General features: G+C 33.7%; 1 protein-coding gene across 3 annotated transcripts in view; it reads right to left on the bottom strand.

The window, feature by feature from the left end:
- DENND1B (DENN domain containing 1B) overlaps nt 1–16,160 on the bottom strand; it is a 255,847-nt gene that overhangs the window by 121,042 nt on the left and 118,645 nt on the right. For 2 of the 3 annotated variants that reach the window (XM_047840395.1, XM_047840393.1), the window contains exons 6-9: nt 14,418–14,487; nt 5,267–5,347; nt 2,108–2,167; nt 810–863 (exon numbers count right to left, since the gene is read on the bottom strand). In XM_047840395.1, coding sequence (XP_047696351.1) covers nt 810–863; nt 2,108–2,167; nt 5,267–5,347; nt 14,418–14,487 — 265 coding nt within the window. The remainder of the gene's footprint in view (nt 1–809; nt 864–2,107; nt 2,168–5,266; nt 5,348–14,417; nt 14,488–16,160) is intronic. The other variant, XM_047840394.1, reaches the window with a different exon arrangement.

Genomic DNA, 16,160 nt, shown 5'->3' on the forward strand with positions numbered 1-16,160 from the left:
AGTATTTCTGGAATGTTTTTTCCTGTTTTTGATGTATCTTTTACTGTTCATAGAATTATTTCCACTGATTCACTGTATCTTTCCAAGGGAAGTTGAAAAAAATTACATAAGAGAAAATTTCCTTTTCACACAGCAACCAAAAGCCTCTTTGTCACTTCCACCTGCCATGTAAATCTTTCTACAGAAGATTAATTTGTAATAACTACTAAAACACTGGAAGTATTTCTAACATGGCTACAATTAGGACTCTACTTAAAAATGTAAAATTTAGCAATAATTTCTTGTAGTACCCCTCAAGACCTACAAAATATGTATCACTTAAATTAAAATCAAGAAACCAAGCCCAGGACAATAAGATTTTCATAGAATCATACAAGTAATCTAAAATGCTACAGTCAGGTCACTAAAGAAACCCTGTGTGTGAAAATATTTCCCATTGCCAGTATTCATCCCCCTCCACCCAAGTAAGGTCATCTGAGATATTTCTTCTACATGATCCAGGGCGGAGGCGGGGGTGGTCTCAGGACCTCACTGATTACATATGATCCTACCAAACTATCTCAATGGTAGAAATAGTTTTTCTGATAAAAATTTCCTTACCTACAACCAAATATTTAGGAAGTAAAGTAGCAGACACAATAAAGATAAAACAGAGGTAACACCATTATTCCTTATTCCTTCATTATTTCTAATAAAAAATGGAGAGTTACAACATATTATTTTCTCTATACAGAAATTCTTAAATGGCGAGGCCAAAATAAAATTCATAATATGAGTAGCATAAAAAACATAGAAAACAGAAAACTTACACTCTCAGGAATTGTTGGGAGTCCAGTTACATCTGGGGCAATGAAGTAGGAATGCTAATAAACAGAAATAATCACATAAGAAAAGCAGATTAAAATTCGGTAGCATTACATATAATTTAAGAAAAAATAACAAAAAATATCAACTAAATTAATAAACATCGAGGATTAACATTCAGGATTTACTGAATTTGAGAGATTCTTAAATAAGACAGCAGGTCTCTGAGACTGAGCAGTAACTTTCTCATACAAAGAATTAAGAGTTCATTAAAATTATTTAATTTCAAAATTGAAATAATCCTGGAAAAAATTTATCAAGACAAAAATGTATACACACACACACACACACACACACACACACACACACATTTAGAGAGAGTGGAAAATAATGAGGTTTGCTTACACAAGAATAAATCAAAATCTATTAAGATTGCTGAATTTCTATGATAAATCACAACAAATTTCTCTCATACATATCAGCTACTACATTACAGCTACTATATTATTTAGAAATACTACCTTATTTAGAAAGCAGTAATAGAACATAATTTTTAAACATTAAAAAATTTTAATGTGATTATCTCAAAATATGAGCCTCATACACCTTCTAAACAAACAGTAATTAGCTTCTGTAATAAAGCAATACAACAGTTCATAGATCGACTTATATGAAAAGCATATTGTATATTTCTTCATGTTCCCCAGAATGTTCCCAAATTTTACCACCCAAAATCAGCACAACTGAATCACCAAAGTTGTTTTATTTTCTGTTCATATTAATCTCCAAAACTGTTTTACTATGTTAATCATATAAGGACATATTTAATGCCATTTTATAATTAAAGATTGGAAAAGAAACATTCTGGCCATTATTGGGCACAGTTGAACTAGTCAGAACAGGCTAGTTAGCATAGTCATAATGTATAATTTTCCAGGGTAGAAGAACAATATGAGATAAATCACAAGGTCTCCTGAGACCTTGTGACAAAAATGTGACAGAAATCTCATGCTGTGAATGCACTGTAACATTACTACTACTGACAATGGAGAATATGCATACATTTGGTCTTTATTATAAACTACTTTTATTTAGAGGGCTTTTTAATAGTTCTGCATTTCATAAAACTATGCTTTAAAAGATAGTATAAACAGAAAATATGCTCCAAATGATTAATTTTCTTAAATGAGTCAAATTAACCATTTCTCAAAGGACTGGAGTGCATCTTAAAAACACAGTGAAAGAAGTCATTATTGTCTCAATTTAATAGTGATTTTTAGAACCCATTGTCCTTTTAACTCACCGGTACTAGGAAGGGCTGATCTTTCAGAACTTGCTCACTGGCAATAAATATCTCTTGGTTCTTATAATACATGAGAGAAAAAATGAATATTTTACTTTCATGGGGGAAGTTTACACAATTTGCTGTGTATTTGAGACAAACCCATGTAGCCACACTATCCACTGAAAGTAACACTAATTATAAATGTTATTTTAAATGCTGCTTTGCTCATTTTATGCTAGAAAAATCTTAAAGAAGTATTTTCATTCTCAACTGAGAGTAGAAAATCCTGTAGATATTCAGTTATTTTGAAACATAAAAATAAAAATTTACATTAAGTATTAACTTTTCCTTCAATCTCAGTGATTTTCTAGGGGTTACAGTGTCAAGTCTTGAAAAATTCATGTGCTGGAGCATTCACGAAACATGAAATTGTAAGAAAGTATAGCAGTTTCCCAAGACTTTTCACATTTTTCTGTCAGAAATTGTACAAACAAACAAAATTTTCTCTCTACTTTGTGGAGGAACAAAAATTCTCAGGATGATCAATTTTAATCGGGCATCATAAAACAAAAATCTCTACTAGTAGCTGAAGACAAGTGTTTTTAACCCCAATTTTGCCACTGATTAAGAGCATAGCACTCACTGGACCTGGTACTTCAGTAATCTGTTGTTGAAATCAAATGAAATTACTAAATGGACTTTACCCGAATTTGAGGCAATATTCTATCAACTGGCTGATTTTGCAGTTCTTTAGATATTGTATTGAGAAAAGGTATACAAGATTTTAAAGCTACCCTAGACTACTGACTCAAAAGCTTACAAGAAGGCTTAAATCACAGAAATAACTGTCATACATAGAATAGGACACACTCAAGTTCCCTAAAAAGATTATTTCAGCTACAATACAAAATATCTTCTCCATATGAAATAAAACTTCAATTCACTAATAACTAATATTTGTATAGCTTTTCATGGTATCTAGATATGTCATTTCATGTAAATCCCCAAACAACTTTCTCAAAAATGGACTCATTTGATTTCTCAAAGGAAGAAAAAGAATCCTCAAAAAGTTTCAACTTTTTTGCTTAACATCATACATTTAGTAACCAGGACTTAAACCAGTATCTTCTATTCTTAGGTTTCAGAGGCCTAGTAGTTTTTGGATTTACGATTCTTACCAATAAAGGTGAAGTGTTTCGATATCCAGTATTTTTGAAATGTATTTTCATAAGATATTTACTCCTAAACAAATGATACTCACATTTAAAGAGTTCATTTTTAAAATCTCTCATTAATGCTCTAAAATAGCTGCCTCTATTATCTTAGAACCTACATTTCCTTAACCCCTTAACAAAGTGTTGGAATCATTTTATAAATATAACTCCTTCAAATAATGACACTTATTTTTGATAATTCAGAGCTTTTCTTTTTTCTTGGTATTTTTCTTTGGCCTTTCTACTTCATTCCCACTAGCCATACATCTTGTATTCCTTTGGCTTCAGTGACCTACAAATCTGACTTTCTCCTTAGCTTTCTCTCGTTCTTTCACTCAATCTGCTTTCTTCTTCCATACAGTCTATTTGGGCAATTAGACCTTAGCCTGTGCTCTATTCTCTCTATAGTCCATCCTTTGAATAGCCCAAACATTTCTACAACTATCTCTGCACCTGACTCTCATATCTGGGTTAAAAATTCCAGGTTACCCTTAGCTTTCCAGCCCCCAATCTCCAAATGACTACTAAACAATTCCACTTTGGCGGTGAGCGAGGAAAGAGGGTGCAGACATAAAGGTGTGGAGATCACAGGGGAAAAAGAATACTTTCAGCTGTTAACAGCAAAGGAAAGTTTCACAAAGGTGGGAAGTGGCTAGTTCTAGACTAAAGATGGATAATGTACAAAGAGGCTTTAGTAAAAAAGGAAGGTGTACAAGTGAGAAATCACGAGGTTCATTTGAGAAGATGAACAGAACAATGTGACCAGAGAAGAAAATCGATTTAGAAAAAAAAAAACAAAAAACAAAAAAAAAACAAAAAACAAAAAGTAAGACAAAAATGAAAAGGTAGACTGAGGCCAAGAAGTGGGTGGTCCTGACAACCTGGCGGAAGTTTGGACAAATTCTATAGAAAATGGGAAGCTTTTAGGTTTTCAGCAGGAAACTTTATATAGCTGAAGGAAGTTTAATCTGACAGACTTTTGTACAAAGGACTAGAAAGAGAGACTCTAGACTAAGAAGTATTTAAAGTACTAAGCATCTGAACTATAGTGGTGACAGTAAAAATAGAACAGAATAATGTCAGAGTATACTACTATTAAACAAAATTACAGGAAAAAATTTAGTCAAGAAGAAAGTTATTACCAAATAAGGAATATAATGAAAATAACAGTTTCTTTATTGTGCAAAAAAGCACATGACCTATGAATTTGTTTATACATACTTCAATTTACTTTTTCTTTCAATTTTTCTTGCATCATTATGTATTTTTTTCTTCCTTAAAAATCATCGCACTGTTTATCATATTGGAAGAACTAAAAGGAATATAAATTAATTTTAACACTTTATTTGGATCCCAAATATTAATGAAAATATCCACATTTGTGATAATTAACTTTGACCATTTACAAAATCTCCCCAAATACTAGTGTGATCATTAAAAGTTTCAGTAGTAAATACTCTATACCACCACTGGCTTCCTGTTTGACAAACTTCAATCACATTTTCAGTGTTTGCTGATTATACTAGAAGATGGGTTGCAGTGTAGGGAAATAAGAAGAAACTCTTCACCCAGTATTTTTATCATAGGGTTAGTTATAGAGCATAGTGGCAATACTCATTTATATACCGTTTTCATTTTTTGCGGGGTATTGTGAATGTGTGTGTGTGTGTGTGTGTGTGTGTGTGTGTGTGTGTGTGTATTTCCTATTATGGATAGATTTCACCCAAAATCAATGTTCCTCACAGATTACTTTTAGTGTATAATTTTTAAATATCTGTGATTTAACAACTACAAAAATACACATCCAACATATGTTATGATAGCTGGAACATATCGAAAAGTCCCAATATCACCATAGTAATGTCATTACTACAATTAAAGTTCCCAGGTAGCAGAGTTTCTTAAAGGCACCTAAATGAACCTGCTAGGACTCAAAAAAATCAATTAATAGCTAAATACTTACCACACTCAAATTGACAGGAGTGTTTGCCTTTGGTACTGGGTGGTTATAGAGTGATTTGAGAGTTTCATTCAAATCATTCTCCTAGAGTAAAATTAAAAAGTACAATTTATAAGTGAAATACATACTAAGCAAATATAATTAAAACTACTGGAAAAAATCATGCACTGTGCCTTCTCATATTAGACATGTTTTACACAACTGCTTTCCACAAGAATGTTTCAAATAACTGAAATTTAAATATTTAAATTAATAAATATGGAAAAGATAACCAAATATATTTATCCATAAAGAATACTAGCAATATCTCTAATTAGTATAAATCTGTATTTGGCAAAACTTCATTATTATAAAATATACTGATGCTATCTATAGAGGAAATCATTTAAATCATTAAATCCAAGCAAAATGGGATTGAATAAAAATGGCAATATAATTTTTTATCAGATTACTGAATGCTTCCATTTTCCATTTTAATTTTAAAATCTTAAACCTAATTTTTAAGGAATAGATACAATTTAGCATGATCACTGTACTAAGATACAATGTACAGGTTACTCTAAATAGGTCTTTTCTGAACAGCTACCAGTCAGTCACTACTTGACTCACAATAAATGGGATTAAAAATATATATATATGACACATCCACCCTATAGGATGTATACAATAACAATGCACTTTGATAAGCACATTTGCTTTTTCTGCATTATACATATAAACCCAGGAATACATATATGAAGGTAGTTTTTATATACATGCTTTTTATTCTCTCTTAAAATGTGTACGTGGGGGCAATATACCAAAGGAAATGGCAATTATTCAAAATAGGTAATAATTAATTTTAAGGAATTTGGATATGAGACACATAACTTCACACAATTTATCATATAACTACCAAAACTTAATAATTCTGATTTCTGTGTTTGTAAAGTGTGCATACAAAACTGCCTATTAGAATTCTCTTTAGAATGACTTTAAGAGAAGAGACTATAGAATTTATCTCGTGACCATTTAAACAATGAAATATATCCACAAAATATTCTGGATAATATTAATCCCTGTCTAAACAAAATTCCTATGGCTAATGAAGTTTTTTTTAAAGTCTAGCTTTCAAAATTACTTTAAACTTGCCTGATGTTGATCAGGTAAGGGTAACTTCAATTATAAAATCTAAATATCAACCTACAAAGCCTGTGGCATTGGGTTAAAAAGAAAAAGAAAAAATACAACAGTTATAGATTTACTTCTGCTTTACTTCTGTGAACCTACAATGTATTTTCCTCTATTAAGGAATACAGACACAGTCTCTCCTATTCCCTCTTCTCAGAACATTAAAATTATATGAATTTGTTCACAGTATTTTCTTTTATATATTCCAGTTTTACCAAAGGTCTCATAAAGAAGGACATATTATAGGTACATAAGTATCAATTTAACAGTAAGAGTTTCTAAAAGTAAATTACTCAGTTGGTTAAGCGTCCAACTTTGGCTCAGGTCATGATGTCACAGTTTTGGGGTTCGAGCCCCACATCGGGCTCTGTGCTGACAGCTCGGAGCCTGGAGCCTGCTTCGGATTCTGTGTCTCCCTCTCTCTCTGCCCCTCCCCATTCACACATTCTCTCTCTCTCAAATAAATAAATGTTAAAAAAAAAAGTTGTAGGAGCAATGAATCATGGGAATCTACCCCCAAAACCAAGAGCAAATCATGTACACTGTATGTTAGCCAACTTGAATAAATGATACTAAAAAAAAAAAAAGTTGTAGAGAATGGAGATTCTACTTTCTTTTTATGTTTATTTATTTATTTTGAGAAAGAGTGAGTGAGTGAGTGTGGGGGGGGGGGGAGGGTTGGGATTGAGAATCCCAAGAGACTCCGAGCCCCTATAAGGGGCTCAAACTCACTGAAGGTGAGATCATGACCTGAACTGAAATCAAGAGTCAGAGACTTGAGCCACCCAGGTGCCCATGGAGATTCTACTCTTAAAGAACTTGTACACAGATTCATCTGCCTCAGGACCAAGCATAAAAGTAGCAGTATAAAGAGCACCTAGACATACATGAAGGAGATTCATTTGCTAATCTTAAAGCATCTGCCAGAGGGGGAGGAGCGTATTCAAACTCTCTGCTGGGATGGAGGTGCTGGTGGGTGTCATTTTTGCATTCTCCCTTTATCTTTCTCGTGCTGGTGGGCACCTCCTGCCCTTCCCCATCCTTGAGGCCCCACCAGAGCCAGTGGGAAAGCACAGCCTACATAGAGGATGCCCCTTGAGCACCTGGCCAGGAAGAATTGTGTTTCTGGGCACCACAGGTCTGAAACCATAGAAGAGATGGTTCTTGGCAGGCTACCACCCCCAGGGCACTGTATACACAGCAGAAGGAAACACACTCCCAGTCTTCCTATCTACTTATCCCGGCGCTTCAACTGAGGGCACACTTCAGGATTACCACACATCTACAGGCTATGGGACTCTCAGTGAACATAGACCAGGGGACATCATCTTTGCAATCTCCCTTGGACTTGCTGCAGCTCACTGACACCGCACAGAAAGGAGTCCACACACTTGTGTGAAACACTTTTTGCCACTTGTCGCCAAGGGTACACCACCAGATTGACGGCCCTGGAGACAAGCAGGCTTTCTGACTGTTGTCCCTCAAAATTATATATTTACATACCTTTAAAGCTGCTGCCTGAGGGTCTAGCTTCCAATCAGCCTGAAACTAGGAGCTATTAGATCTCTCCCTCTTGAATATTCAGAGAATGTGGCACTATCTCAACAACTAGGACCTATCAATACTACATCAGGCTGCTTAGACAATCACAAAGGTTCTAGAGACAACCAAGAGCTAGGGCAAGGTTAAATGATAAGGTTCATCTACACAAGGTCACTCTTTCTAGCATGAGAGAGATAGCTGTTAAACCTAATGCTATATGATACAAACTAACATAGAAAGCTGAAAAAAATGAGGAGAAAAGAATATACTCCAAATGAAAGACCAAGATAAAACATCAGAAAGAAACTGACAAGAAATGGCAATGAGTAATTTACCTGATAAAGACTTCAAAGTAATGGTCATAAAGACGCTCACTGAAATTGGGAGAAGAATGCATGAACACAGCAAGAACTTTAACAAGATGGAAACAAGAAAGTGCCAAATAGAAATCACAGATACAATAACTGAACTGAAAAATGCCCTGGTGGGGTTCAACAGCAGATGAAATCAGTGATCTAGAAGACAGGGCAGTAGAACTCACCTAAACAAATCAGCAAAAAGAAAAACTAATTTTAAAAAGTAAAGATAGCTGTACATTACAAGACCAGGACTTACAAGACCTGTGGACAATATCAAGCAGAATAACATCCACATTAAAGGAGTTCCAGAAAGACAAAAGGGGGCAGAAAACTTATTTGAAAAAATATAGCTGAAATTGTCCCTAACCTGCAAAAGAAAACAGATATTCCAGATCCAGGAAGCCCAGAGACTTCCAAACAAGATGAACCTAAAGAGATATAAACATAACTAAAACATCAAGAGTTAGAGATTCTTAAAAGCAGCAAGAGAAAAACAACTTGTTGCAAAGGAACCCCCACAACGCTATTAGCAGATTTCTCAGCAGAAACTCTGCAGGCCAAAGGGGATGGCATGATACATTCAAAGTGCTGCGGAAAAGCAAAAACAAAAACAAAAACTTGCAACCAAAAATACTTTACCTTGCAAGTTTATCATTCAAAATTGAAGGAGAGATAAAGAGCTTTCCACACAAACAAAAGCTAAAGGAATTCATCAGCACTCAACGGCCCTATAAGAAATGTTGAAGAGATTTCTTTAAGTTGAATAGAAAGGGTAATAACTAATAAGAAAAAATATGAATAAAAATCTGATTGGTAAATTAAATACCCAGTAAAAGTAGTAGTTAAATACTTCTAAAGCTAGTATGAAGGTTAAAAGGCAAAAGTAGTAGAAATAACTATAACTGCAATAATTAGTTATGGGATATACAAAATAAAAAGATTTAAACTTGATATGAAAAATATAAAACATATTTTTATGGGGAGAGGGTAAAAATGCATTCAAACTTAAGCTGCTGTCAACTTAGACTATTATGTATATAAGCTGTTATATGTAAGCCTCATGGTAACTGCAAAGCAAAACCCTATAGTAGATTCACAAAAGAAAATGAGAAAGGAATCAAAGCATGCAGCTATATAAATCCATCAAACCAAAAAGGAAGAAAGCAAGAGAAGATAGAAAAAGAAAAGAACCATAAGAGAGCCATAAAATAATTAAATAAAATGGCAACAAGTTCATAAGTATATATAATTAAATGTAAATGCACTAAATTATCCACTCAAGAGATATAAAGTGGCTAAATAATTTAAAAAACAAACTAGCCCATCTATGTGATGCCTACAAGAGACTTACATCATATGTAAGAACATACACAGACTGGACTAGAAGTGAAGGAATAGAAAAAGATATGTCATGCAAAGGAAACCAAGAGAAAGTGTGGTAGCTATACTTATGTCAAACAAAATAGACTCTTAAACAAAGAATCTAATAAAAGATAAAGATGGGCATTATGCAGTGACAAAGGGGTCAATCCAGCAAGAAGATATAACATTTGTAAAGGGAGAAATTGATAGCAATACAATAATAGCAGGAGATGTTAATACTCCAGTTACCTCAAAGAATAGATCATCCAAGCAGGAAGATGGACTATATATGTATATATAGAGAACATTCCATCCCAACACAGCAGAATATACATTCTTTTCAAATGTACATGAAACAATCTCCAGGATACATCGTATGTTAAGCTATAAAACAAGTCTCAATAAATTCAAGAAAATGGAAATTGTATCGAACATATTTTCCAACCACAATTGTAAGAAGCTAGATATCAATTATAAGAAGAAAACTGGAAAAATCACAAATATGTGGAGATTAAACAACATGCTACTGAACAACTAATGGCTCAACAATCAAAAAAAGAATAAAAAAATACCTTAAGACAAATGAAAATACAACACACCAAAATTTATAGGATACAGCAAAATAGTTCTAAAATTTATAGTGATGTAGGCCTACTTCAAGAAACATGAAAAACATCAAGTACAAAATCTAAAAAAAAAAAAAAAACCTAAAAAAAAAACTAGAACAAATGAAGACCCAGTTTAGTAAAAGGAAGGAAATAATAAAGATCAGAGCACAAATAAATGAAATAGGGGCTAAAATGGCAAAGGAAAAGATCAAAGAATTGATTCTTTAAAAATAGAAACAAATTTGACAAACCTTTAGCTAGACTCACAAGGAAAAAAAAGAGAGTTCTCAAATAAAATCAGATATCAAAGAAGATAAAACTGATAACAAAGAAATATACAAATGATTACAAGAGACTACTATAAATAATTATATGCCAACAAATTTTACAACTTAGAAGAGATGGACAAATTCCTAGAAAGTTACAATCTTCCAAGACTGAATCATGAAGAAATAGAAAATCTAAATAGACTGATTACTAGTAAGCAGACTGAATCAGTAATCAAAAAATTCTCAACGAACATAAGTCCAAGACCAGATGGTTGCACTTGTGAATTCCTCGAAACACTCAAAGAGGATTTAATATCAATCCTCCTCAAACTCTTCCAAGTAACTGAAAAGGAGGGAATGCTCCCAAACTCGTTTTATAAGATCAACATTACCCTGATGCTAAAACCAGTCAAAAACAACACAAAAAAGAAAATTACAAGGCAACATCCTTGATAAACAGAAATGCAAAAATCTTCAATGAAACATAAGCAAGTAAAATTCAACAGTACATTAAAGGGACTATCCACCATAATCAAGTGGGATTTATTCTATGGATGCAAGGATGATTTAACATCTGCAAATCAAGCAATGTGATAGACCACATTAACAAAATGAAGGATAAAAATCATGTGATCATCTCAACAGATAGACAAAAGCCATTTGACAAAATTCAACACCCATTTGTGACAAAAACTTTCAACAAAAGGGGTATAGACACAATGTACCTCAATATAATGGAGGCCATATATGACAAACCCACAAGTAACATCATACTCAACAGTGAAAAGCTGAAAGCTTTTCCTTCAAAGTCAGGAACAAACAGGAATGCCCACTTTCACCAGTTTTATTCAACTAAGTATTCAAAGTCCTAGCTAGAGCAACAAGGCAGAAAAAGAAATAAAAGACATCTAATCTGGAAAAAGTAAAACTGTAACTACTTATAGGTGACATGATTTGATATATACATACATACATACATACATACATACATAAAAAACGCTAAAGATGCCACCACAAAAGCTCTTAGAAGTGATAAACAAGTTCAGTAAAGTTGCAGGATACAAAATCAATATACAAAAATCTGTTGTGTTTCTATACTAACAATTAACTATCAGAAAGAGAAATCAGGAAACAATCCCATATACAACTGCATCAAAAGAATAAAATACCTAGGAATAAATTTAATCAAGGAGGTGTAAGATCTATACATTAAAAACTATAAGGCACTGATGAAAGAAACTGAAAAGGACACAAATGAATAGTCTGGTCTTGTGGATTGAAAGAACACTATTAAAATGTCCATTTTACCCCCAAGCAATTTAAAGAGTCAATATAATCTCTATCCAAATTCTAATGGCATTTTTCACAGAATTAGACAAACAATCCTAAAATTTGTATGGAACACAAAGATCCCAAATAGCCAAAGGAATCTTGAGAAAAAACAACGCAGCTAAAGGCATCATGCCCCCAGATTTCAAACTATATTACCAAGATATAGTAATCAAAACAGTATGCTACTGGCCAAAAACTAGACACAAAAATCAGGGGAACATAACAGAGAGCCCACACATAGATAGTCAACTAATTTATGACAAAGAAGGCAAGAATATGATAAAGGACAATCTCTTCAATAGATGGTGTTGGCAAAAGTGGACAGTCATATGCAAAAGAATGAAACTAGACCACTATCTTATACCATACACAAAAATTAATTCACAATTGGTTAAAGACTTGAATGTAAGAGCAGAAACTATAAAACCCCTAGAAGAAAACAAACACGGTAAGCTCTTTGACATTGGTTTTGACGATATTTTTTCAGATCTGACTCCAAAGTCAGTGGCAATGAAAGAAGGAAGGAAAGAAGGAAGGAAGGAAGGAAGGAAGGAAAGAAGGAAGGAAGAAAATAAATGAGACTACATCAAACTTAGAAGCACAGTGAAGGAAACTGTCAACCAAATAAAAAGGCAATATACTGAATAGAAGATATTTGCAAATCATGTATCCAATAAAGATTTATATCCAGAATATATAAAAAACTCATACAACTCAATAACAAAAAAAATAAGCAATGATTTTAAAAATGGGCAGAAGATCTGAATAGACATTTTTCCAAAGAATACATACACATGGCCAACAGGTACATGAAAAGATGCTCAACATCACCAATCATCAGGGAAATGCAAATAAAAGGCACAATGAGTTATCACCTCACACCTGTCATAACAGTTATTGCAAAAAGGACAAGAAATAACAAGCATAGGTAAGGATGTGGAGAAAAGGGAACCCTTGTGCACTACTGATAGAAATGTAAACTGGTGCAACCACTATGGAAAACAGTTTGGAGGTTCCTCAAAAAATTAAAAATAGAACTGTGATCCAGCAACTCCATCTCTGGGTATTTATCTGAAGAACACAAGAACACTAATTTGAAAAGATATATGCACTCCTATGTTCATTGCAGTATTATTTACAATAGCCAAGATATGGAAACAACTTAAGTGTCCATCAGCGGATAAATGGATAAAGAGGCACACACACACACACACACACACACACACACACACACACGCGCGCGCACACACTCTCACACGATGGAATACTATTCAGCCATAAAAAAATAACAAAATCTCTCCATTTGTGACAACATAAATGGACCTTGAGGGCACTTATGCTAAGTGAAATTAATCTGACAGTGAAAGACAGATACCATATGATTTGACATATTCAGAATCTAAGAAACAAAGCAAAGAGACAAAAAAATAAAACTCATAGATACAGAGAACAAATTCAATTGATGGTTGCTAGAGGGGAAAGTGTTGGTGGGATGGGTGAAATGGGTGAAGAGAATAATAGATACAAACTCCCACTTACAAAATAAATAAGTCAAGGGCATATAATGTATAGCATGGTAATCATAATCAATAATATTGTACTGCAAATCTGAAAGATGCTAATAAAGTAAATCTTAAAGTTCCCATCACAGACACACACACACATCTATAACTCAGTGTAGTAACAGATGGTACTTAGAGTTATTGTGATGCTATTTCACAATGTACATAAACGTAAACTCATTATGTACACCTGAAATAAAAGGTTGTGTGTAAATGATATTCCAGTAAAACAAAAACAAAACAGAAAATAGCAAGTGTTGGGAGAATGTAGGAAAATTAGAACCTTGTGCATTGCTGGTGGGAATGTAAAATGGTAACACCATGTGAAAAGTGTTTTCACGGTCCTTCAAAAATTAAACATAGGATAACCATATTATTCAGCCATTCTACTTCTGGGTATACATTCAAAGGAACTGAATACAGCAACTCACACAGATATTTGTATACTCATGTTCTTAAGAGCACTGTTCACAAGAGCCAGAAGGTGGAAGCAACCCAAGTGTTCATCTCCAGATGAACAGATCAACAAAATGTGGTGTGTACATATAATGAAATATTATTCAGCCACAAAAAGGCAAAAAATTCTGACACATGCTACAATATGGATGAACCTAGAAAATATGCTGAGTCCAGTAAGCCAGTCACAGAAGAAAAAATACTGTATGATTCTACTTGCATGAGGTACACAGTCAAATTCATGCAGACAGAAAATACAGTGATTGCTGCCAGGGACTCAGGGGCAGAGAAAGAAAGTTATTGTTCAATGGGGCAGAGTTTCAGTTTGGGAAGACAGAAAAGTTCTAGAGATGATGATGCTGATGGCTGCACAGAATAATGTGAATGTGCTTAATGACACAGAACTGTACACTTAAAGATGGCTAAAATGGTAAACTTTATGTTATGTATATTTAACCACATTTAAAAAAAAGTAAGGAAAAAACATAGCTTACCAGTTCCTTAGCCAAGTAATCTGCCAGAGTATTTAGAAGCTTGTAATATACTTCAAACCATGGCAGGTAACTGTAATAAAAAAAAAAAACTTTAAAAATGTATATGGATGTATCATCTAGAATCAAGAAAAGAGAGATGACAAACATTAAATCTGCATTATTTCAAACAGCTTAGTCTTGGTGGGCAGAAAAAAACTATACGCATGTTCTCCTTACTGGTAGCAGTAAAATTCTACCTGTTATCTATTACTAGTCTGTATAAAATAATAACCCAAAGTACTATTATAAAAGTTATTCATTACACACTTCTATTTTAACTCCGCAGTAAAATTATTTAATTCTATAGCATGGTATGCATGGTAAGAGTGTGTCAAAAGTACTCATAGGATGAAACTTAACCACTGTAATAAAACATAATGCAAAAGAAAACTAATTTTCAAAAGCCTTCAAAACATACAATCATTTCTTAATGATTACTGAAGTGAATACATAATACAATAGGATTATGTACTTACTTAATCAATTACTTTGAAACTGATGTTCAATTAGGATGGTAAATTTCAAAATAACAGCAATACAAATAACAGGAAGCCTATTTTAAAAATTGTAAAAAAGCTTTTAGTTATTACAACCAATCCCTCAGAATACAAGCAATTATCAGGAAATACTATGAAAAATTATATGCCAACAAACTGGACAACCTGGAAGAAATGGACAAATTCCTAAACACCCACACTTTGACTTTTGGAAGTCAAAACTCAAACAGGAGGAAATAGAAAGCTTGAACAGACCCATAACCAGCGAAGAAATTGAATCAGTTATCAAAAATCTCCCAACTAATAAGAGTCCAGGACCAGATGGCTTCCCTGGGGAGTTCTACCAGACATTTAAAGCAGAGATAATACCTATCCTTCTCAAGCTATTCCAAAAAATAGAAAGGGAAGGAAAACTTCCAGACTCATTCTATGAAGCAAATATTACTTTGATTCCTAAACCAGACAGAGACCCAGTAAAAAAGGAGAACTACAGGCCAATATCCCTGATGTATATGGATGCAAAAATTCTCAATAAGATACTAGCAAATCGAATTCAACAGTTTATAAAAAGAAGTATTCACCATGATCAAGTGGGATTCATTCCTGGGATGCAGGGCTGGTTCAACATTCGCAAATCAATCAACGTGATACATCACATTAACAAAAAAAAAGAGAAGAACCATATGATCCTGTCAATCGATGCAGAAAAGGCCTTCGACAAAATCCAGCACCCTTTCTTAATAAAAACCCTTGAGAAAGTCGGGATAGAAGGAACATACTTAAAGATCATAAAAGCCATTTATGAAAAGCCCACAGCTAACATCATCCTCAACGGGGAAAAACTGAGAGCTTTTTCCCTGAGATCAGGAACACGACAAGGATGCCCACTCTCACCGCTGCTGTTTAACATAGTGCTGGAAGTTCTAGCATCAGCAATCAGACAACAAAAGGAAATCAAAGGCATCAAAATTGGCAAAGATGAAGTCAAGCTTTCGCTTTTTGCAGATGACATGATATTATACATGGAAAATCCGATAGACTCCACCAAAAGTCTGCTAGAACTGATACATGAATTCAGCAAAGTTGCAGGATACAAAATCAATGTACAGAAATCAGTTGCATTCTTATACACTAATAATGAAGCAACAGAAAGACAAATAAAGAAACTGATCCCATTCACAACTGCACCAAGAACCATAAAATACCT

Source organism: Prionailurus viverrinus, chromosome F1, assembly GCF_022837055.1.
Source record: "Prionailurus viverrinus isolate Anna chromosome F1, UM_Priviv_1.0, whole genome shotgun sequence".
NCBI lineage: Eukaryota > Metazoa > Chordata > Mammalia > Carnivora > Felidae > Prionailurus > Prionailurus viverrinus.